Below are 23,575 nucleotides of genomic sequence, written 5' to 3' on the forward strand. Positions count from 1 at the left end.
GGTTGCTGTTGCTGTCAGCTGCTCGTCGTGAGTGGCAGCTGGACGTGGATCAAGATACGACTGGGTTCGTTCGGTTTGTGTTGTCGACGGCGTAAGTCGTTGTGTGTGTGGTTTGTGGTCGTAGGTTGGTTTGTTTTGTGGTCGTGCGGCTGGGTTGTTTTGTGATTTGGGAATTAAGTTTAACTGTTTAAGTTTTCAATTTTTCATTTAATTTTTACTTTTTTTTAAGGAGTAGTGCAATCCGATTGGATTATTCGAATTAATCTGAATCTGATCCGATCCGATCCGAATCAAATCTGATCAGACTGCACAGATTATATCGATTTGGATTTGAAACAGAATGCGGATCGGATCAGATCTATCCAAATCCGATCCGATACCCACCCATAGTTTCACTGCAGGCCGCCGATAAAGTAATTGAGTCGCCTCATTTGTAAAGACAAAGACTAGGCTAACAACCTAGTGGTAGTGGCCATATGATATGACCCTTTTTTTTTTTTTTTTTTAAATTTCCTGTGTTTTTCAACTTGTGGGGGCTCAGGCAGTACAGCCGTCTAGAATGTAGACAGAATAAGAACTAATACAAGTACTCAATTGTGTGTGTGAAATTAGGAAGCTGCTACTGAACTTGCTAGTTGTACTATAGTGGACCGCGTAAATTTACAGTTGTGACTTGCGAAGAAAGGACGTTACTTGGATCCAGTTTAGACTTCGCGTGCAAGTTTCCTTAACCTCGACCCGTGCTAGTGTTTTACGCACTTTCTCACTTTCGCTTTCGGATTGACTGATACCCACGCGCTTCCAAAGGATAAATTGAGGTACTAAACGGGTAATTATCAATATTATCCTTGTATATGCATAAAACTACAAATAGGTCAACAAATTTATCATTATCTCAAATTTATCACTGTCATCTTACTCTATTTGCAAGCAGTAAATCTTTTTTTTTTTTTGGTTTAAAACAAAAAAAAGGTAAGAATAGACAAAGCACAAACTAATTTTTTTTAGCCACTACCTCTTTGAGATTCAAACTTGGTTGGTTAATTAAGTAAAATTACTTGAAAATCTCAAGGGACTGTTTACAAATTCTAAATCACAAGACTCTTTTAATGAGGGTTATAAATGAAAATATCCTAATGAGATAAGGGTAAGTGATATGCTTTTTCACTCAAGTGGATAATGCTTCAAGTCCTTCCATGTGTATTTTGGGAGTTGTTCTAGAAATTTAATTGGACTTTTGAATGTAAATTTTGAAATAGAAATAGGAGACCAATGATTGAAATTATTAAAAAATATATATATTTAAAATAAAATACATGACATGATAATTTTAAAAATCAAAATATACATAGAATTAGAAACTTATAATAGTTGGCCCATTAATATACTTTGAAACAAATTAAAAAGTTTGAAAATCTATTTGATTGCCAATAGTACATCACAATAGTTTATTGATTCTTTGAATTTTTGTACATTAAACAAAGAATAATGGTAAAAGTGTGAGAATCTGTTAAATTTGTACGGAGTTAGGTGGCTTCATGGTGTGGATAAATTTGATTGAAGTGGTTAACTTGTAGGCATGATAGTTATCTATTCAAACTGCAGAGACTGCTTTGATAATAAGTTCTTAACATCTGAGACAAAACAATGGTTCCAGCTTCCAACTGAAATTGGATAGCATGTGTTTTGCACGCGCTTCAATGCGAATAAATAGAAAAAGCATCTAGAACAGTCAGAGATTCACATACTAGAAGTGTCGAACGAAGACGACTTCAATCTGCTCGCCTAAAGTGACTTTCCTGACAAGTTCGTACAGCAATAACGCGGTCACGGCAACAACGTCACGACCCCGCAACCGACCCTCCCCTTCACCAAAATTACACGAAAAGACCAACCTTGATCGCCAATTCAGTATGGGCCATGTCCGCCATTTTAGTCAAAGTCACCTGAAGGTCATACTTAGCAACTAAAAAATTAACTATAAATATACCACCTCCGCTAGTATCACATTCCCATTCCACACATTCAACAAAAGACAGTTGAGACAGCAAAACATTCGGAAAAAAAAAATCTCAAATCAGAAGTCCGTATTCATCCATTCGCTCATTCATATTTGAGTCTGTGATGAAGAGAGATAGAGAAATGGCAGCCATTGACACCGCAAATTGCTTGATGCTGCTCTCAAAAGTTGGCGAAACAGACCAGGGAAAGCGTGTATTTGCATGCAAAACATGCAACAAAGAGTTCCCATCGTTCCAAGCTTTAGGCGGCCACAGAGCAAGTCACAAGAAGCCGAAGCTGATGACGATGGCTTCATCAGGGGAAGATTTTGATCAAGCCCAGATGCCACCAGCTTCCCCCAAGAAGCCTAAAACGCACGAGTGTTCGATTTGTGGTCTTGAGTTTGCTATTGGGCAAGCGCTCGGCGGTCACATGAGGAGACACAGGGCAGCAGCTGCCATGGGCGCCGCCGCCGATGGATTGGTGACTCGTCCTCTTTTGCAGCTCCCCGTTCTGAAGAAATCCAATAGTTGTAAAAGAGCTTTGTGCTTGGATTTGAACTTGATGCCTACTGGGGATGATTTGAAGTTATGGGTCGCTTAGTTAGTTACTTTCATTGTTAGTAATTAGTCTATAGCCTTTTAGATAATTGGTTTTATAATTTCATTTTCAGCCCTCTGTATTTACCGATTTATTGGGATTTTGTTCTCGGATTGATTCATTTATTTGTACACTGCTAAAACAAAAAGATTCTTATTATTGATTCTCATCATCAGCTTTGCTTTCAGTTCCAGAGATAATGAGATATCATTTTTTGTACATATATGTAATAGAGTTCGTTTCCTCGTTTTTTTTCTTTTTTTTTTTTCTTTTTTCAATTGTTCGAGTTATCCATTTGCTGTTGATTCATGCTTATTATTAGAACTTCACCCCCCCCCCCCTTTTTTTTTCAAATACTGAAATTTTTAATTTGAGGCTATTCCAAAGTCCAAACGGCGGAATTAGAATATTATAATCTTTAATCTGGGTCAATTCCTTGTGTGATTAAAATAATAATAATAATAACCGTCTGTGTGTATATATATATTTATTGATAACCCCGTGTGCGTGTGTTTATATATTAAAAACAAAAATGTAGAAAACCCTTCAACAAAGTCAAGATGGGGTTCCGGATTTTCGAAAGAAACTCTCTGCGCAGCGTTGGCAATCCGGACTGTGTTGTAAATGACTCGACTACTACGGCAATAATCAACTAGAATATATTTGGAAACAAGTTGTGGCTGCTGCTCAATTAAAAATTTTAAAATATATCAGCGGGATCATATCATTTATAAACAAATGAATCATGTTACGACGTATATGTATTTAATTTAAATAATCATCATAATACACAGCCATATACATATTAATTATTTGTATTATCTCTGATGTATTCTAAAATTTCACACTCTCGTTGTCAACAAAAAAAAAAAAAATAAAGAAGAGTGAGAAATTACGTTACTAACCTTCTCACGCTGTTAAAACATTTCTATAAAAATACACAAAAACAAATATGTGAAATAAATTAATAAGATAAACAAAAATAAATAAAAAATTTACAAAGAAAAATAAATTGAAAATTAAATTACAGAATTTTCCATTAGTTGAACTCTTATTAATTACCAATAAATTTTTGCACGAAAATGTTAATCAATTAATTAAAAATAAAAATATATCCATTAGCCAAATTTTATATGCGGCCTCAATATTATCTTCTGCTTATTGATTAATTAATTATACACTAAATTTTATTTATACTAATGGTAGAGGTTAAAATATTTAAATTTAAGGGTGCACACTGCACAATAGCCTTATCATTATTAATTTAAATCTAAAAATACGCAACAATCTCATTATTAATATCATACTAATTTATATAGAAATTTGTGGGCGATTCAAAGCTCTAGCATATTCCCCAGTCCCCCGTTCCCCCCAGTCGTCCCCCACTATCGGTCTCTTAAGGCCATGCAAGAGCCCATCTGAGATCGGGCCAACGAATCTCTAAATTTTAGTCGAGTAATAACCGCTTAAGCCCATAAATAGCCTTTCAAAATAAAATTACCATAAAATAAAGTTAGTAGGGAAATTATTTGTATTTATTTTAATAATTAATAATAATAATAATGATAGTAGTAGTAACGGCTATTGAAAATAATATTAATTTGTAGCTACAGGATATTGATTCAACTGCGATTGTCTTTGTGTGTTTTTTTTTTTTCTTTTTTTAACCTACTTTTAAAAATTTCTGTAATATCTGAAGACCTGCTAAAATTATGTTTTAGGTTGCACATGACCTTTCACGAGTTCATCTTCACTGGTTTATTCGTGCTCCATACGTTAAGTCTGTCAACAGTAATAGTCTCAGTCCCATTGTTGAATGCGTACAAATGGGGATCAATAAAGGCCGCTACGGTTGGATAAACCCTAGATGCGATGCATGTTTTGCCCTCCAGCTCCAAAACTTTTCTAAAACAGAATGATCCATATGCAAAAGTGAAAAAAAAAATAAGCTAGAAAAAGAAAATAATAATAAAATGAAAATTCCTGTGGCTTGAATTCTATCGGGCAATAAAAGCTGCCAAAAAAAAAAAATCATTTTTTTTTTAAATTTTCAGAGAATTTTTGCTTCAAAATATATGCTAACTTTCTAAAAGAAATTACAAGTGCAGTTCGAAGAAACACTACATGTCATCAATATAATGATCATACATATGAATACCCCTACTCTTTCACAGGAATTTTGCTTCAAAATGCTAACTTCTAAAAGAAATTACAAGTTCTCAGACTAATTAAGGGTAACTAAGTCCAATTCAACGAGAAGAAACTTGAAACAAATACATTGTCTTGATTATACTAATCGCCGGAATCCCCATTACTACATAACCTGTTGCTTAGTCTTGGGGAAATAAGATTATTGTGCACCCTTAAAATTAAATATTTTAATTTGATGTCAACAACCCCAACTTATAAGCTATTGAAATCAGAATTCAAGTGTAATAATCATGCATAATACCACTGATTATTAAAGCGTAAAAGCTTTGGAGTTAATTAATTTCTTAATGATCCTAAATTACTAATGATTCATGATTTCACACTACAACAAATATGATTTATTATATCACTAATTTATAGCGTTTTATATCAAATGTCATCACAATCATACAATTTATAGCAGTTTTATATTTATAGCATTTTTCATAAAACTGCTATTAAACTGAAATTTTATTATATGTATAACATTACTATTATGACATATTTTTTAAAAGTTATAAAAACGTTAGTTAGCATAGCATTTTGTAAAAAAAATTATAAAATAAATTGTTACTTAATAGTTTTTATGACATTTTTTGTAAAAGCTATTGGAAAAAACAAATAATAACATTTTTAAAATGCTATAGAAATAAAAAAAATCATTAAAAAAAATTTTTTTAGGCGCCAAATTTCATTAGATTGGCGCCCATATTATAACATTATATTATGACATTTTTTTAAAATGCTAAATAAATATATACTTAGGATAGCGTAATTGTAAAGAAGTTATAAAATAAATATTGAAAATTTACTTTATAACTTTTATTAAGTGCTATAGAATTTATTATATAAAAAAATCTCTAAAATGGCTCTAAATTTTCCATATTGGTGCTCTATTCTTCCCACCCTAAGAAAAAGCCCAAAAACTTTCTATTATTTTTTTCCCAAATCCCTTTCAACTTTTTCTCTCTACAACTCTAAACTTTTCCTTTTCCCATTTTTCTAACCGGTCAAAAGTAGTTGAATTAAAATTCATCTTCTCAAATCAATCTGTCAGGTATGTACAAAGCTTTAAGCTTGTTAAGTGTTTTAAAAGGTAAAGGAATAATAATTATTTGATATGCATGCGTTACAATACAAATAACAACTTTTTCGGTGTTAGCTCATAAAGGAATACAAATATGGAAAGAAGTTTAAAGTTGATTTAGCTATATGAAATTTTCTTTGAAAAGGATATTAATTAATTAAAATTGAATAGATGATTGGATAACTATATGTATGGATGTTCTAGCTTGTCATAAAATTGATTATCAAGATAGATAATTAATTAATGAACAAGTGAGACGACATAAACAAGATTAAATAATGCACAAGTAGAAAACATAGACAACAAAAATTATGTAAATAATTGTTTGTGATATATGCTGCTAGGTGAGGCCTTGAAGGATATAGACAGCTCTGAATTTGTTCTCGTTTACAAAGACAAAGAATTAGAAATTTGGTATATATTTGTGTTTATGAGGAAGAGTACTTAGGATGGGATGATGAAGGATATCAAATTCTGAATGACGAAAACATATTTTTTGTAATGAACATTTAAGGGAGAGTGTTATGAATTTATTAAAATAAATATAGATGTTCATAACATATATCTCTTAGCTTTTCCACCACCTCCCATTAGCAACCTTTAGCTTCCCTATAACTCTCACTATCTCACAAGGAATTATGATCCATAATTTTTTATTAATTTCATGGAGTGATTATATAACTATAAAAAGAGAGCTCATCTTTTTATTTTGTACACACACAATTGAAATGAATAAAATCACTCTATAATATATTCTCTTATTTTATTCTTTATTTTGCATTGCTTCTTTATTTGTATTGCTGGCTAATAGCTTTTTTTATTTTTTATAAGACTGTCTCATCTTAAAAAAAAATTAATTCATATTTTTTATCAGTCTCATCAAGTGTAAAATAAAAAAAAATAATACTAAATTTTTTTTTTAAAATGAAGCATGATTTTATTTTTTCGTAATAATATAATACATAGACAAAATCACAGAAGCTGCAGCCTACAGGAACAAGCTTATTTGAAATCAATCACCTGACAACAAAATTGCCTTTGACTCGTGCACATATGACCATTACTATTCGGCCACGTACGAATGTTACATAGTCTATCTGACCACCACCCGTTTAAGATTTTCCACTCTTCTCAAACCAGAATGACTGAAACACCCTCACGAAAGTTGTTTCGCCAAAATCAACGGCATAGATCAATGCGCCTCTTCAAACGTGTACGATAAAGACACCATGCATCCGTGACTTAGTGATCGTGCGGGTGTATTATATCCTATTCTCTAGTACATTTCCCTTCAAGAGAAAAAATCAAGTGCTTCTAGCTCACCGTTTCCTCTTAATTTCCGCCGCCGGTGTGTTTTTTCCGGAAAATTCGCGGCGTTTCTGCTGGCGATCGGCCGTACGATTGGATTTCCGTTGATCTTCTTTCGACGGTACGGACTTTGAGTCCTTAAAGCTTTGATGCTCACATTTCTTTGGGCTGAAAATAAATTGCATCCGAATATGTTTCAAAAGCAAAACCTTTGATGCTCACATTTCTTTGGGCTGAAAATAAATTGCATCCGAATATGTTTCAAAAGCATAACCTTCTTTTTTTTTGTGTAAAATGATGATTTTATGAAAATTTAGGTTTTTATGTCTGCAATTTAGTAATTTGTGGAAAAATTTTAATTTTGGTTAGTGTCTCTGTTTGTGTGTGTTTCTTTTTCTCTTGTGTGCTTAAGGACGTACAAAGTTTTGTTTGTACACGAAATGGCTGTCGTTTTTATGTTCTGCTTTTGTTTGTGCAGAGGTTGCTTTGGAATCGTGAAAACAAGCAGAGTGAGAAGTTGAAATTCAGTGTACTAGTTGAAGACGAAATATGGTAATTACTTTTTCTTTTCTTTTTTTTTCACATTTAATATACTTGTTCTTTGTTAGTTACTTGTACAATTTTGATCCTTTTAGCATGGTAAAGCTTGTATTCTTCATATTTGTTTTTCAAACTTTGACCAACAAGCAAACAGAGATAAATGAATTTGCTGCATTTTGGTTTGAGGCATAAAGTGAGAGCTATGCTAGAACCCCCAGTGAATGATTTTTTTTAGATGCGAACTTCTAGTCTTTTAAGGTAATAAAACCTTTTGGAGGGTCATGATAACGTGATGTAGGAGTAGGCTTAGTCATTATTGAAAGTATAACATGCAAGTGCTCAGGACTTGAGAGAGTGTAAGTTAAGTTATTCTTCTGAAACTAAATAGTAACCCCTATGAGTTTTGGAAATATAGTCTACTTAAGAGACTAATCCTTGTGAAAGAGTAACCCTTTCAGTTTCGTTGAATGAGGGGAACAGTAAGGAGAAGAATATAAGTTGTGAAAAATGTTGATTCTGGAGTCATAATGCTTCATTTTTATTGGTATATGGATTAAGGTGTTCAATCTTTCCTTCTGTTCTTGTATATATGAATCATGTGGGCATTGAGCCAAGCAAATTAGCAATTTTAAAGTACTTGTTTCTGGCATTCTTTTCAGAACAAGGGGTTTTGGATGGCAAAGGGAACTGGGCATGATGGAGATGCAGCATTTGATAATCCTTCAAGGATTGAACCAAAGCGGCCTCATCAGTGGTTTGTCGATGCTGGCGATTCAGAGCTCTTTCCTAACAAGAAGCTAGCTGTACAAGCTGCAAACAACAAACCAAGAGTTGAAGTATCAAATTCAAATGTTCCTTGTTGGGAAAACACTTCCAGTTTTCAGACAGTCCCAAATCAATTTATTGGCCGTTTGTTTGAATCTGAGTCTGCCAGGTCTGTCAATTTTGCTGAAAGGAACTTATCTTCTGTTGGAACAGATGATTCGAGAAGAAAGGGTTTTGAGGACCATTTTGGGGAAGATTCATCGGTTGGATTGTCAATATCTCATGGAATAGGCGGTCCTGAAGCATCATGTTTTAACTACGGTGGGTGTAGAAAAGTGAAAGTCAATCAGGTTAAGGACTCGATCGGTGGTTTGAATGCCCCAAAGGTACATAGTTTTGATAGTGAAAATAACAATGACTTGTCTACTGCTCCAGCCTATACCAGGGAGAACCAAAGTGGTTATATGACAATGGCACAGGGATATAATAAGGAGGATGACACTGTCACACTGATGGGTCATACATATAACCGGGGGGATACTAATATCAGATCAACAGGTAGCACCTATTGCAAGGGAGAGGATGGTGCCATATCTTTGTCTGACACCTATAGTAAAGATGATAACAATATAATATCTTTTGTTGGATTTCATGACGAACATGAAATTATCTCCATGGGTCAGCCAATTGGTGGCTATGACTCCTCATACAATCAATCTTCAGATCAAACTGAAGCAGCTTCGGAAAAACAGTTGAATACATCTAACAATGCCATTGCAATTGCAGCTTCCTCTCGAGCAGCTAAATCAAAGCCTGAATCTCTTTCCAAGAGTAAACTAGATTTTAAAACATCCAAGAAAGAAGCTCCGAACAGCTTCCCTTCAAATGTCAGAAGCTTGATATCAACTGGTATGCTTGATGGGGTTCCTGTGAAGTATGTATCTTTGTCACGGGAGGTAAATTCCCAACCTTTTATCTGTTTCTTTCATTGATGTTGCTGTAATGACTTATGGTATATGCCTGCTTGTAACAAGGAGCTTCGCGGTGTTATAAAAGGTTCGGGTTATCTCTGCGGGTGTCAATCATGTAATTACTCCAAGGTGAGTCTTTTTTTTAACATATCCTAGATATTCTTGTGAAGTTCTATAGACCTAATGATTGGATATATATGGTTGTATAAGGTGCTAAATGCTTATGAGTTTGAACGCCATGCTGGTTGCAAAACAAAACATCCGAACAATCACATATACTTTGAGAATGGAAAGACAATCTATCAGATAGTACAAGAATTAAGGAGCACTCCTGAGAGCTTGTTATTTGATACCATTCAAACCGTTTTTGGTGCACCTATTAACCAGAAATCATTTAAGATTTGGAAAGGTAATTGAAATACTCTTTGATCTGAGTTCTGTCATTAAATACTCTTGTGCATGACTCTTACTTGTCTTTGGGTTTCTGTTTGGCGGATTCAATACTTTTCTCTAGTTCTGTTTTTTGAACCTTTTTTCTTCTTCTCTATTCTCAGAATCATTTCAAGCAGCTACCCGTGAGCTTCAGCGAATTTATGGAAGAGAAGAACTGAACTTGTAAGTTGATATTATTAATAAGCATTTTGCAAATGTGTGCATAGTAACAAGTTGTTACTAACCTATGTACCCAATCACTCGTATGCTCTCCAAATTGTCCAGAATTTGGTTTCTTGCTTTGTAGTTCGTTGAGACAATGTGTTTTGATGTACAAAGAAGTGTGTAGTAAAGGACACAAGAGCAAAGCTTATGTGTATTTAGGTTTGAGATGTAGGATCTGTGAAGACTCAACTCTGTCACCTTTCAGGTGCAATAGAAATTGTTTTGCTCCATGCCTACTTTTACCGCTTCAATGTAAATATTCTTTATTCATGGAGGTGGTGGTGATGATGTTTGTACAGTAAGTGGAGGTTTCTGAAACTCTTGAAATTCACCAAAGGCTTTCCTACATTTCTAAAATAGTATTAGAAGCCCTACCTTCTACTAATTAAGCTAAATTAGAATGTCAATCACAGCAAGAGAGACTAATTGACCTAGATTATTATCATTGTAATTACAACATCTTGAATAAATTTGCAGCTAATTAAATAATTCCTTCCTCTGATTAAGCCCTGAATTTCTGAAACCTTCCAAAATATGAAATACTGTCTTATTCAACACAAAGAACTAAAAAAATCTCAGGGCACTCTTACATATTCGCTGCATCGGATTCAATAATACCGGTAGGTATTAAGCCAGCCGCAGCGTCCATGGCAACTTGGATTCCAGTTTCAAACTCCATTGGTTCAGGGTCGGCACACTTGGTCATATTCAAGTCATTTTAGTATAATAACAAATCGGTACTTAATTTTTCACATCAAGAAACGGAATTCCACAGCAAGTTTTAACGGAATTTTGACAATAACAAAATTTGCCTTTCTACAACAGAAACCCAAAAAACTAAGCATGTCATGTCACAAGCAGAAACAAAAATAAATAAAAATAAAAATAAAAAGTTCAGAAAAAGAAAATGGGTAAAAAAGGAAAAATATGTCAGTCACAAGATAGAAGGAGCTGTTTGCCACAATGGAAATTCTCAATAATTAAAAACTACATTTCACACGCTAAAACAAGATTCAAAAGAATGACAAGAAAAATTACAAGCATCCATCACAGTCATCACAATTAGTTTTTTCTTTTCTTTGTTTCTTTTTTTTTTTTTTCTTTTTTCCTTTTCCCTTTCCAAGAGTTACACCTGGACGTGCCTCAGAAGTTATGGGTTATTAAGTACCACCACAGCAAGCCGATTTTTGGGCGGCTTGACCAACCCCCCCGGCCTGGTCTGGTTGATTAATCTTGATTGTTGAGGGCTGAAAATTAAAGACCAAAACTTGTCAAGAAACGAAACTGTGCATGGTTCATAAATTTACTTATTGAGTGAGGAATTCAAATAAAACAATTACCTCAGATCTTGAGTCAGTATCAGCAAGCCTTTGTTTAATATCCCTTGCTATTGAAAAGAAAACTTGCTCCACATTTAGATTTGTCTTTGCACTCTGCAATACACAGTATCTTTCAATACATACCAACACTATTTCACCTGCATGTTATATGCTTCCACGATCCACAAGAGATACTTACGGTTTCAAAAAATTTTATACCATACTCATCAGCAAGTGCTTGACCCTTTGAGGTAGGCACAGCCTGAAAATATATACCAAGGATATGATCAGAACACTGAATTACAAATGCATGCAAGGAGGTGGAGATAAAGAAAAGAGTTGCCTCAATTATTAATCCAAAAGAATATATTTTACAGAGGCTTTATGAAATACTGTGAAAGTGCCATCTTCCATTCTGAAGAAAGATCCAGAAATCATAAAGAAACACATTATGGATCTTGATTACCAATTAAGTAACTTACCCTTTTGCTTTCGTCCATGTCAGCTTTGTTTCCTACCAAAACCTTGTTGACATTATCTGAAGCATGCTGTTCAATGTTGCGAATCCAATTCCTAATATCTGAAAAATGATAAGAAGCAATTTTATAAGTACAATACTTAAACCGACAGAGCACTGCCAAATAAGGAGGATACACCCCAATAAAACAAAGGCACCTTAAATAACACATGAATATAGAGCAAAATGAATTTAAAAAGAGAAAAGTAGGACAGAATCCTTTCACATGCATGGCTCCAAGTGCGTTCAAAATATTTAAAATAAGAGGATTACTGTTGAAAGACGACTCATCAGTAACATCGTACACCAGCAAAATTCCCATGGCTCCACGGTAGTAAGCTGTAGAAAAAGGGAGAAATAAAGGTTAATAGGGAAGAATTCGAAATAAACCACAACCGAGTTTAGAAACTAATTCCAACACATAAAAAAACTAACATAAAATCCATTAGAGAAACAATTCTACAAAAACTTTAGCATGACCAAAGCTCAAATTCATATGACCTCCAAGCATTCATGTACTTCTAATGGCGACAAAGGACACTGCCTCTCTTAAAGTGACATGATATAGACTCTAACTGAATAGAGGTATCAAGAAAGCAATGAAAAATTTTAGATATTACGCCACAGCCACATGCTCCGGTGTTTATAGCATCAGGACAGAATTTTGACATTTGGCAATATGATGGAATAATTTCAGGTAATTGGCTAAGTGGCAGGCAGGTGCACAATAATCCAAGGCTTTACCTAAGACTTGAGCCAACCAGAAAGGCGTTCTTATTTCTAAGACATATGTTGCATGTGCAGATCCAAGTGATCCCCACTTATGCGGCAACTGGCTTTATAGTTAACCTGCAGCATTATAGTTATTAGGCATCAAGGTCCCACTCACAATAATCTCCCATAGAGTTGTGCTTACATAGGATCTCCAGCTCGACTTCCATGTACGGAGCTGTGTAATGCGGCACCCATACACCCCCATGCCCACCAGGGCTATTTTAATGCAACAATTCCTCAATAAAAATCAAGCTTTCAGTTTTCTGAAATTGTCTATAGCCTTTAAGCAATCACATCCACTCTTAGATTCTCATCCAGCCCTAAACATTAAAGGTTACTATTCTACAGCAGCCTCCTTGGAATAAAATGGAAGAATGGCAATGAGCCAATAATCTTGTAGATTGTTCGCACTCCGTACCGGGGTAAGTTAGGAGAAATATCAGTATCTCGACTCGCAGAGAAGAGGGTGGGATCAGGCATCTGTTAGACATCAGGGACAGCAAGAAGTTTCTCACTCATGCAAGCGAAGCAACTAGTTTATGTCTACTAGTATGCAAGCAACCTCAGGGCTCATGTGGATACTAGAGCAAGGGAAAGAATACATAGATAGGGTTCAAGCAATTCTTTAATGAGGCCTTGACTGAGCTCAAACTGGACACAACTAGTTTTGATGGGCATCTGCAACTAAGAGGGAGCAGTAGATCGTCGATTCCTGCTCTTAGGTTGCTTTACAGGAACCATTTTCGCAATTCCAACAAAGAAATTTTTAACATTCACAAATATACAGTATATAGGCTCCTCAAAACAGTTTATGTTAGCCCTGGGATCTCTGAGTTAAACAACAAAAGTACAAATCACCAATCATTGCCAATTTCTTTCTCAGTTGTTCAGTTAAGGAGGACGGTCGTCACACAAAATTCTATAATTAAACACAAGGATCAGAAAACTTACCGGTTGTGATTGTTCGGAAGCGCTCCTGACCAGCTGTATCCCAAATTTGGAGCTTGATCCGTTTCCCATCAAGCTCAATGGTTCTTATTTTAAAATCAATGCTGTGTGAAAAGGAATGAACTTGTAAGGGCTGAGAGATGAATGAACGAAAAGAAATACAAAACATCAAGATACTGCAACATTACTCCGCCGTTAAGAGAACACACACCCTATGGTAGTGATAAAACTGGTGGTGAAGGAACCATCTGAGAAACGCAAAAGAAGGCAACTCTTACCCACACCTGCACAGCCAAACAAATCATGTTCAGAAATCAACCACTAAACTATACAAGCTTCATCCAAGGAGTTAAAAAGCAAGCCATCAAATTTATGGATAGTAATATACAACACCAACATGTCTGCTACTGATGCTTTCATTAGAGAGATAGAGTATGTATATATCTATTTCGCGGCATTATCGAGACATTAACAAGGTCAACTTCAAATCGCAACAATGCATCAAATTTCAAAAGGCGAAATTAAAACACGTGCAATTTCTTTGTTTCTTCAATTATTCGACTCTTTTAACAACTTAAAAAAAATTAAAATACCTCCCCTTTCGAAGTAGATCCTTAGAAGAAATAACATCTCACAAAATGCACGTGACAAAATATAATCAGAAAATGCGATCTAGCCAAACAAAGATCTGTTAGTTCCTCGAGAAAATGGAAGAGAAAAAAGCAAAACCACGCACCGCTGTCTCCGATCAATAGAAGCTTAATGAGACAATCGTAGTCAGCTCTTGCTCTCGCAGGTGGAGCGGCCATCTATTAAATAAAATCAAAGCTAGAAACAAAGACAATACACCTCTCTGCACATCAAAACAACAAAACGCACAAATCACTAAGCAAAACGACACACGTTCATTTTCTTTGTTTACATGCATATAAATGAACTTAATTGTTCAAAAGTACCAGATCAAAACAGCGGAAGGCCAGCTACAAATAAAGAGAGGTGAATTTTTTTTTTTTTTAAAAAGGTTCGTTTGATTTTAATTTGAGCAAAAACGAAAAAATAATTGAGATAATTTATTTATCCACCTGAAGGCTGCAATGCAAATCAAGCTTCTCCGATCTCCCCGACTATGATGGTGTGGGTGTAGCTAAAATGCGCCTTTTATTTTTTTAAAAGTAATTAGTTGCTTTTTTTTTTTTGTCCTCGTTCTGGTGCGCCGATCACTCCTAGTACACGCTAGCAAGACTTCCAGGCGCAGAGGCCACCTGTCTCGTTTGCTACTTTTGAGTTATATTTCCACCAATTATGAGAGACCAATGAGTTTAGATATCTTGCGTATGAAAAAAGTTTGTGTGAGCTGGCATCCTAATCATCACCACAATACAATATTTTTGACAAGTGGTCTTGTAGAATAAAACATCTAATTTCTATAATATATATATAAAAAAAAATGTTGGATATAAAACTTATAATATAATATTGGTCTAGTACAACGATCATAAAAGATTTTAAATGATAGAGACGTGAAATATAAAAAAAAAAAAATGGAATAAGCTTAGATTTGGGATAAAGATTCAGGATGGATTTATTGTGTTATAAAACAAATTATAATATTATAAAAGTCGATTTATGACACCGTAAATTTGTCTAGAACTTTAACTTGAAATTAAAATTTTTTTAAAGTATTGCGTATGCAATAATGAGTAAACTTTAAATACATGATGAAAATTTAGAATTAAGATTTAGGATAGATTTATGGTGTCATAAATCAATTTATATCATTATAAAAATTGATTTGTGACGTTATAAATTCATCTCAAACCTTAATTCTCAACTTTAATTTCGGATTAGAAAATTTTCGCTGTAATAATTATTTATTAATTCAATAAACCAAATAGGTTTTTTTGAGGACTTTGACGAAGTTTTCTCAGAGTATTGCAACTTAGGCTAGTGGTTGAAAAATTGAATTCAGTTATTCACGTAACATTTGTTTGGATAATGCCAAATTAATTGATTTTGGGCCCGTTCATATAACATTTTCATTCTCTCTTTTAAGGATACGACAGCCTGTATGTGTTCGTATCAATGCTGGTTTTTTTTTTTTTTTTTTTTTAAATGGGTGTGAATAACATGAAGGTCTTTCCAATACTAGATCAGGATCATCTTCCACATCCAATTATAATTCCCCGACTTCAAAAATATTCTATCTTCTGGGTAAGAAATTAAAAATGAAAGTAATTTCACCCTGGGTGTAGCTTGATTGGTCGTGAATATATTTTACGCCTATGATCACACAAGCTACTTAATTTCTGGAACTAGAGGTTTTGATATGATTTTTTTTTATAAATATTTTCTAGAATAAATTATGAAAGTTCTATTAGCAAAATATTATGAAAGCTCTTCTAGAAATTGATGGCAAAAGCTTTCTTGTTGTACTGCTAACTGCTCTGGCGGCTATTAATAGCATCATCTTGCAAGTATCAGTCAAGAACTGTAGCTAGTTGTGTCTTGATTTAATAAATCATGAACCAATTAAGGACTTATATAGCTCCTTTTAAATTTAATAGCTACGGTATATCCAAAAAAGAAAAATTTAATAGCTACGGATTTCACACCAACGGGCAACACAACCACCTGCACATGCAATCCTCTTAAGCAAAAATGATTGCGGGATATTCCATTAGAGGAGTAGACAATAATTTAGCTGAACTGTGCTTTAGGTGCACCGACTTATAATTTTCAGGCAAGCATTTACTCGAAAAGCTGATAAACCTCTTATGAACTTTTATTTGACTATGGCATTGGGGCCTTGCAGTAGTCGGTCCTGCTATCAAAATAAAGTTTGTGGATGCAACGAGAATCTGCAGAGAGCTGGAATTAATTTGATTTTATTTTTTGAGGACTGGTGCCGTTTGAAACCTTCATCCGCAGCTAAAAGTCTTAAAATCTCTAACACTCCACAAGAAACTAAATTAAAGGAAGGGGACACTTCTTTGATGTCTATATATATGTGTGTGTGTGTGTGTGTGTGCTTGCATCAAAAAATGAATATCGAAATTTATTTCCTTCAATTGTAACAGAGAAAGGAATTTAGATGCCTCAGCTCTCGAGTCCGTACCATTACCAAGAATCCTTTGCTTTATGTGCTGTGAATAAGAAAACTTGTTCCGCATTTAGATTCCTCAATCGGCAAATGATGATAGTTATGGTTTCGAAAAATTTGTTCACAAGCTCATCAGCGAAAGCTTGAAAGTACACATAAAAAGGTTATGATCAGAGCACTGATTTATGAATGCATGCAAGGGTCGGACTTGTGCAGGCACAATATGCAAAAGTAAAAATTACTTGAAAATGGTTACCATCTTCAAGCTTTCTGAGCAGGTATTCATAAATCATGAACAAACTCATGCTGTATCTTGATTACAAGTAAAATAACGCACCCTTTTGTTTTCATCCACATCAGCTTTAGTCACCACTGAAATCTTGTTAACTTCAACTGAAGTTTGATCGATGCCCTCAATCCAATTCCTAATATCTGAACATGGTAATTAAGAAGCAAATTTTATTTTTTAAGTAATAAATTTTTTTTAAAAAAAAAGAACGGGATAAAGTTTTTGCAGATTCTTTATCATCCTCTCAAATGAAACAAGGCCATCTTCAGTAAAACACAAAATGTAAAGCAAAACGATTCGGGGAAGAAACTAAATGGCGACAGAATTAAATCTTTTTATTAACATGTAGCCAGTTGGCTACTGAATTTGATCCGTGAAGATAAGAGAATTATCATGAGGATTAGTGTTGAAGCATGATTCATCCATTACGTCGTGCATACGCCATTAAAATTCTCATGATAGTAAGCTGTTATAAGAAGATAAGAAAATAGAAAGTCTCTTGGAAGGAACAAAAAAAAAAATGAACCACAAATAGATGTGAAAAACAATATTTCAGCTATATATACATAATAAGAACTAATAAGAAACTAATACATATAAATGATGCTACTAAAATATTAGTAAGACCAAAAGATGAGATTATATATTCACCACCAACATGCACAAATTACACATTTTATTATTATTACTTCATGGTGTTTAAATTATATATAAAGTACGTTTGAGAGTGACGTGAGATAATTGGACTGCCACAGTCTAGCTGTCAAGGTGTTTGGTTACACCTTACAACTGAACTTTGACAGCTTAACATTTTACAAATTTAAAATTTTATTCTTAAATTATAACTTTTATTTTACGGCAGCTGCATCTTAAAAATTATAATTCCTTACTTCCAAACGGAACCATGCACACCCAAACCAATGGTGCAGATAAAAGTGGTGCTGTAGAAATTATCACAGAAACCCGAATCCGAAAGAAAGGCAACCTGCCCATGCAAACGATAGGATTGTTTGTTAACAATTCAACAGCTACAACCTAAAGCTAGTTAAGAGAAGTAGCATTGACTAATTAATGCACCATAATTATTAATACACCTGACGTGTGAGACAAAAGCAAAAATTATGTTAATTATTGATTATGCCCTCTGCCTTCGCTCTAGTCTTACGTACTTATTAATGGATAACATTTAAAGTTTAAATTAGGCAATAACAATTAAAGAAAACGTAACCCTTTGTAGACTCTTCTCTACAACAGTGAGATCGAGTGAGTTTTGGACCAAATGAATGAAATACAGATAGATCTGCAGATAGATACAGTGGCCTGTGCCCGCTTCACAATGAAAAATCCCAATGCAAGGTGAGTTTTTTTTTTTTTTTTCCTGAGTCTTATTAATTTACGTAGTGCACTTGATAATTTATGATCTCTTCGCTACTCGTCGGTCGCCCTCATTCATTCTACTCCATAAAATACGGACATATTACTAATCATAATGCCCCACATGACATGTTTATTGGTCTACAAACTCACATTTTTTCTTTAAAATAATGGTTAATTACCAGCGTGTCAACTGTCAAGTACTCTCAAATGCAAGTTGCCCGCTGAATGTTTAAGCTACTATATTAAGAAATAAAGTATAAATTTGTCAATAAATCATGCGGAGAAGAGTTGTAAAATGTTTGCTCCAATTCACAATTAGATCCCTAATGTTTTAAAACCTTCATCATTTTGGAAATGACCATTAATTTTGAATTGACCTCCTTTTATTAGTAAATTAATTTCGTGTATTTGAATGGACGACATTTTTTTTTTATATTAAACCATCTAGTATCCGAAAATTATATTAGATTTCGACTAATTCAGATTCGAGCCGGGTAGGACCACTGGGGCAGCAAAACTCTCCCAACAAGTATTTAACGCAGCTGCATTCCCAAGTTTCGAATTGAGGATCTTAGTTAAGCCAGAACAATCTCTTGCCAATTGATCTACGCGCTTGTTGATGAATTATAACGACATTAATACGATGAAGTGCTCGCCAAAATTAAAATATTATAATTTCCTTATTTCAACTCAAATCTATACACGAAATTCAATAACAAAGATACCTAGATGTTCCTCTTCTGAAATAGTAGAAAAGCTCTCAATTTTTCAAACAGAAATAAAGTATAACTGTCCATTATACCAGACAAAGCTCTCAATTTTTCAAATAGAAATAAAGTATAACTGTCCATTATACCAGACAAACATTAGTAGTTTGGGTCATTGGGTGTATGGGGAAGGCTATACAAGTCCAAAATACAATGACAAGGCAAAAAAAAAAAAAAAAAAAATTAAAAAAAAAATACGGGAGCAACAGGCCAATAGACTAAAAAGTGCAACTAGCTTGGAATTCCTACTTTACATGCATTCTTTCACCATTATAATCATAAAAATAACAAAAAGTTGATTGAAAAAATAATGGCATGGGCCAGCAACTTAATGCTTCAAGCATATGCCAGGAAGATCCTCTCCCCAGTAACCTAATTAACCCAGTTAGCTTTTCCTTGTTTTCCCTTTAAAGCTGAGAAACCTCTCTTTCACTCTTCTCTTTGATAAATCTAGGCGCTGGCCAGCAGCGATTCAATGTGATGTTTCTAATGGCATCAACGAGTACTACTCACGCCGGAGGCGAGATAAATGGTGATGAGGGGAGTGATCAGGATGATGATCGTGTCCTAATTCCTGACAGTTGAAGTTTTGTCGTGTCTTTGATCAGATGGGCAACTTTGGAACCTTTGGCAGTACTTCTCGGATGAGATGCTTTACGGCTCAGGCATGCATATCCACACCAGTTAAGCTGTTTTTGTAGGATCTGAAAGGTTTGTAAAAATTAAAATTAATAAGAAAAAAAATACTTTTTCATTATGTAATACGTATCGAGCTTGGATGAAATGTTATTGATGCTCAAGCGAGCTATTGATTTCAAAGTTTTTTCGTTGTTTTACTTTGTATGTTATTGTGATTTAAATGTGTTTCGTTGCTTTCTATCCTGTACGTGCTATTCACTTATTTGCCATGAAACTAGCCTTAAAAAAATATGATCCATGGTACGTTGAGTTCAATATAATTTCGTTTCTTCGCTAATGTAAGTGGCAGCTTTCTGTGCAATCTGGAAATGCAAGTTGCAGCTGAGTTCTGTTATAAAGGCTGATGGTTACTCCGGATTTGGGCTAAGGTTGCTATAAGATTTCTGTGCAATCCGGAAATTAAAGAAATAAGCCTTTTTAACAGAACTCAGTTTAAGCAAAGGTTGCTAGCTTTAAAAAACTGCATTCATTTCTTTTATTGAACTAGTGATTAACAAATTAAAGAAATAAGCTCAATATGATTTATGTTGATGTCTTTGCTTATTGTACATTAACTGAGGCATATAACTAAATATAAAGCTTACTGGAATAGTCGAATTTCGGAGCTCAGGATTACTTTCTGTTCACATCCAAGAGAAGAGGAGAAAGACTTGCCCATTTGGAAGAAAAAGGACCATTATAATCATGCATCCAAAAGGCTATGGAGTTTTTAGTTTTTGTAAATTACAGCATTTTGACCGAATTTATGCAGAAAATTATACTTTCTGCAAACGACCTGTAAATGAACCTGTGAGATCCGCAATTTCTCAAATCTGGCAAGCCAGTGATAAAATAGACAATGGATATTTTGCTGCTTGCTTTAATTTATCAGGCTTGAAGCCAGATAAAGTAATAGTCGTATGATCTTTAAACAAATTTAAGAATTAGAATAAGTGCTTCAGTAGGCAATCACCGTCGGATCAAACCCAGCGGCACATATCAAATGAAGAACGATTAATTTAACCATAACCACAGCAACTTTGAAAATAAACAAATTACAAAATTGAATAGAGACCCAGATGACTGAAGGATGACGAAACACAATCTCTTTACAAGCCACGTAATGGGCAGGAAACTGTTAAAACGACTAGAGCAATCACAACCACACAAGTTGCTGAATTCAATGATGCCGCCGTTTTGTGTAATCATATTTATCCATAAGCTAGAAAATTATTTTTAATGCATAAGTAGTAACCACTGGACACACCATAAAGTCTTCATCAATCCTGAAGATCAATATGAATGAATTCATCAAATTTCATAAAACCCGAATTGCACACACTAGAAGAGAGTGGAGACTTCACAGTGGGATAGAGAACAAAATCAACAGCAAGACCAACTTCCACACAAAATATCTGGGCAGAACAATCATTGCAAATGAAGGATCCAACAACCAAAATCTCAAATTTGCATTTAAACATAATATTGATGAAGCATAACAAAAAAAGTATGCAATATAAATATAATCATCCGGCACGAAAAAAAACATGATTTCCATCGCTAGAAGGGTAAAAATACTAAGGTAATAAGCCAAAAATTCCAAAAGTGTCTCTCATGCGTATATCTTGCTTCAATAAAAGAAACCAAGTACTTTGCCACCAACATTCTTTCTCCTTGCTTCTTCGTGATCCATGATACCAGCAGATGTTGTCAGGACAATATATCCGAACTGCAAAGTTTAATTGCATTTGTCAGAACATAGTCATATCATTTCAGTTGCAGAGAATTTGTCTAGTAGAATGCATACAACCACAAAAGGCAGAAGACTACTAAGAAAACTAGCAACGTATAAATTGTTCATATTAGACAATGCACAGGAATATAAGAGATATCACGTGCATGATCCTACACACTAGTTTTGGAATGTATACTTTTCTTTGATTTACTTGTACACCTATATGAAATGCATATGCGCTATGCTATCAAATCATCAAACATGGTTTCGACAATAAAAGCCCTTGTTCCATTCTCTTATGTTATCAGTGTCTAATATATTGATATAATCAAATCTCATGAATAACAATTACATAACTAAAAATAAGTTATTTGAACATTCACTATGGTTAAAGGCTGCACTAACCTGTCTTGAAGGAAGCAATCTAGCCGTCCAGCCTTCAATCTCTTTCACACCAACATCGAAGCGAGGACTAATAACTCCACACTTGTTCAGCCTTCCATTCAATTCAACCACAATCTTACCAGCTCTGTGGTCATCTACATACTCGAACTCACCAATGTAACCTATAAAATCAATTTTCAAAAAATAATAAGGAAACATATATTTCAAGTTCCAAATAGCTCCCTACTCGAGCTTGAATCAGAAGCACATATCTATAGCAAAGTGAAGGAGCAAACCATGCTTCTGCATGACCAAAAGAAACTTGATAATCACTTTCGAGGATGGCCTGATCATGACCTGTCGCTTTCCTCTTTTCTCCGCATTATACATGCTCTTGAGAGCATCATTCAAGACACTAACTCGCACCATTCTTCAAAATGAAGCTGCAAAAAACATTAAAAGATCCAACTCATTAGGAAAAATAAAATCAGAAGCAAAGTAGCCAATCATTCGTCCACTTCTCTAATATAAGATAGTCAAAATTTAAAAGAAAAGAAAAAAGGTGCCCTGAAATCTCTATATCTTTGATAGAGCTCTGTTGTTAAATTAAAGTAACAATATAGTGATGAAATTTCAATAATGCTACTTGAACAGATGCGACCTAAATATTTGTATGCTAAATGCAAATGACTAATCAATCAGCGATCGCTTCTTTCTTCGTAAGTTTTAAAAAAACAAATGACTGATATCTAAAGAAAATTAAATTTGAACGATTTCTTACGCTGTGTTCTTAGTGATTATCAAAACACATTTCAGTACGCTATGCGTTTGAACAAACGACATTAGCTCAAGCGAAAGAGATTATAGAACGTGAAAGTGCAACAAAAACACGAAGCTAGTGCAAAGTTTGCAAGAACATATACAGAAGAACAGAGATAAAAACAGATCAGATCCGTTAAATTAATTGATGGATTGGCCAGTGATGTTACCTGAGCTCTACAACAGCGGCTGCGTTTTTGGGGCTTGTAACGAGAGAAGATGGGAAGGACAAAAGTGAAGTAGGGTTTTGATTTTAAGCGGCGGCGTTCAAATGGAAGATCTTATTGGGGCATTTTGGACTTTTGGACCTCGGATGGAGAGGATTTTCCGAAAATGACCTAATTCGATTGCTCTAACTCTGAGCATGGGCCTTTGCAACTGCGAGTGGCGGGAAAGATTCGGATCCAGTAGAGAACTGGTGGTGAGTTTATTAATATGTAACTTAACATTGTGTGTGGTGCAATAGTTTTAACTAATTGATCTCAACTAAAAACAATTTGTAAGAATAATTGTGATGCAATAATAGTAACCTAATAACATTGAAAATGAGATTAATTACCTATTGTATATTTCATATATATTGTTTTCCATTATGTTGAAGAATCAATGATAATTTGAAATATCATTCATAATAAGTAACATGTCAAGCGCGTATACATTTTATTTATGTCGGCTTTATGTTTAAGACCATAAATCACAATCCCATTTATATGATACAAATAATTATCTCTGAGGTCTTGTTGCGTCAA

At 34.3% G+C, this 23,575-nt stretch overlaps 4 protein-coding genes across 5 annotated transcripts; 2 read left to right on the forward strand and 2 right to left on the reverse strand.

The window, feature by feature from the left end:
* The first annotated feature begins 1,999 nt into the window (after positions 1–1,999).
* LOC18034062 (zinc finger protein ZAT12) lies at positions 2,000–2,851 on the forward strand. Its single transcript, XM_006424692.2, has one exon. The coding sequence runs from the start codon at positions 2,125–2,127 to the stop codon at positions 2,602–2,604; it is 480 nt and encodes a 159-aa protein (XP_006424755.1). The 5' UTR covers positions 2,000–2,124; the 3' UTR covers positions 2,605–2,851.
* A 4,266-nt stretch (positions 2,852–7,117) lies between these two features.
* On the forward strand, positions 7,118–10,389 carry LOC18034304. Its single transcript, XM_006424694.2, has 6 exons — positions 7,118–7,307; positions 7,665–7,738; positions 8,386–9,447; positions 9,526–9,591; positions 9,673–9,871; positions 10,017–10,389. Exons 2-6 carry the CDS (start codon positions 7,736–7,738, stop codon positions 10,079–10,081), a joined length of 1,395 nt encoding a protein of 464 aa, XP_006424757.1. The 5' UTR covers positions 7,118–7,307; positions 7,665–7,735; the 3' UTR covers positions 10,082–10,389.
* Positions 10,390–11,045: 656 nt separating this feature from the next.
* LOC18034305 (ras-related protein RABE1c) lies at positions 11,046–14,956 on the reverse strand. 2 transcript variants are annotated; one of them, XM_006424695.2, is made up of 9 exons: positions 14,760–14,956; positions 14,414–14,530; positions 13,889–13,961; positions 13,681–13,781; positions 12,229–12,294; positions 11,921–12,018; positions 11,638–11,700; positions 11,460–11,552; positions 11,046–11,366 (listed from the first exon to the last, which is right to left on the reverse strand). In XM_006424695.2, the coding sequence occupies exons 2-9, from the start codon at positions 14,484–14,486 to the stop codon at positions 11,280–11,282; spliced, it is 654 nt and encodes a 217-aa protein (XP_006424758.1). In that variant the 5' UTR covers positions 14,487–14,530; positions 14,760–14,956; the 3' UTR covers positions 11,046–11,279. The 2 variants fall into 2 exon arrangements, with proteins under 2 accessions (XP_006424758.1, XP_006424759.1); XM_006424696.2 differs by lacking the exon at positions 14,760–14,956 and adding an exon at positions 14,634–14,716.
* A 6,303-nt stretch (positions 14,957–21,259) lies between these two features.
* Positions 21,260–23,201, reverse strand: LOC18033832 (40S ribosomal protein S15a-1). Its single transcript, XM_006424698.2, has 4 exons — positions 22,997–23,201; positions 22,304–22,450; positions 22,029–22,189; positions 21,260–21,617 (listed from the first exon to the last, which is right to left on the reverse strand). The coding sequence occupies exons 2-4, from the start codon at positions 22,434–22,436 to the stop codon at positions 21,519–21,521; spliced, it is 393 nt and encodes a 130-aa protein (XP_006424761.1). The 5' UTR covers positions 22,437–22,450; positions 22,997–23,201; the 3' UTR covers positions 21,260–21,518.
* Positions 23,202–23,575: the final 374 nt, after the last annotated feature.

The sequence above is a fragment of the Citrus clementina genome, unplaced genomic scaffold (genome assembly GCF_000493195.1).
Source record: "Citrus clementina cultivar Clemenules unplaced genomic scaffold, Citrus_clementina_v1.0 scaffold_8, whole genome shotgun sequence".
Lineage (NCBI taxonomy): Eukaryota > Viridiplantae > Streptophyta > Magnoliopsida > Sapindales > Rutaceae > Citrus > Citrus x clementina.

Excerpts from the sequence above, each read along its gene's own strand:
- LOC18034305 (XM_006424695.2), bottom strand. The coding sequence starts at position 14,486 with ATGGCCGCTCCACCTGCGAGAGCAAGAGCTGACTACGATTGTCTCATT. Across the intron at positions 13,782-13,888 it reads AGTTTTATCACTACCATAGG|CATTGATTTTAAAATAAGAA; the intron begins GTGTGTGTTCTC and ends CTTTTCACACAG. Across the intron at positions 11,553-11,637 it reads GTATAAAATTTTTTGAAACC|AGTGCAAAGACAAATCTAAA; the intron begins GTAAGTATCTCT and ends TGTGTATTGCAG.
- LOC18034304 (XM_006424694.2), top strand. Across the intron at positions 9,592-9,672 it reads AATCATGTAATTACTCCAAG|GTGCTAAATGCTTATGAGTT; the intron begins GTGAGTCTTTTT and ends TGGTTGTATAAG. Across the intron at positions 9,872-10,016 it reads ATCATTTAAGATTTGGAAAG|AATCATTTCAAGCAGCTACC; the intron begins GTAATTGAAATA and ends CTCTATTCTCAG.
- LOC18033832 (XM_006424698.2), bottom strand. The coding sequence starts at position 22,436 with ATGGTGCGAGTTAGTGTCTTGAATGATGCTCTCAAGAGCATGTATAAT. Across the intron at positions 22,190-22,303 it reads TTTGGTCATGCAGAAGCATG|GTTACATTGGTGAGTTCGAG; the intron begins GTTTGCTCCTTC and ends TTGATTTTATAG. Across the intron at positions 21,618-22,028 it reads GATTGCTTCCTTCAAGACAG|TTCGGATATATTGTCCTGAC; the intron begins GTTAGTGCAGCC and ends TAAACTTTGCAG.
- LOC18034062 (XM_006424692.2), top strand. The coding sequence starts at position 2,125 with ATGAAGAGAGATAGAGAAATGGCAGCCATTGACACCGCAAATTGCTTG.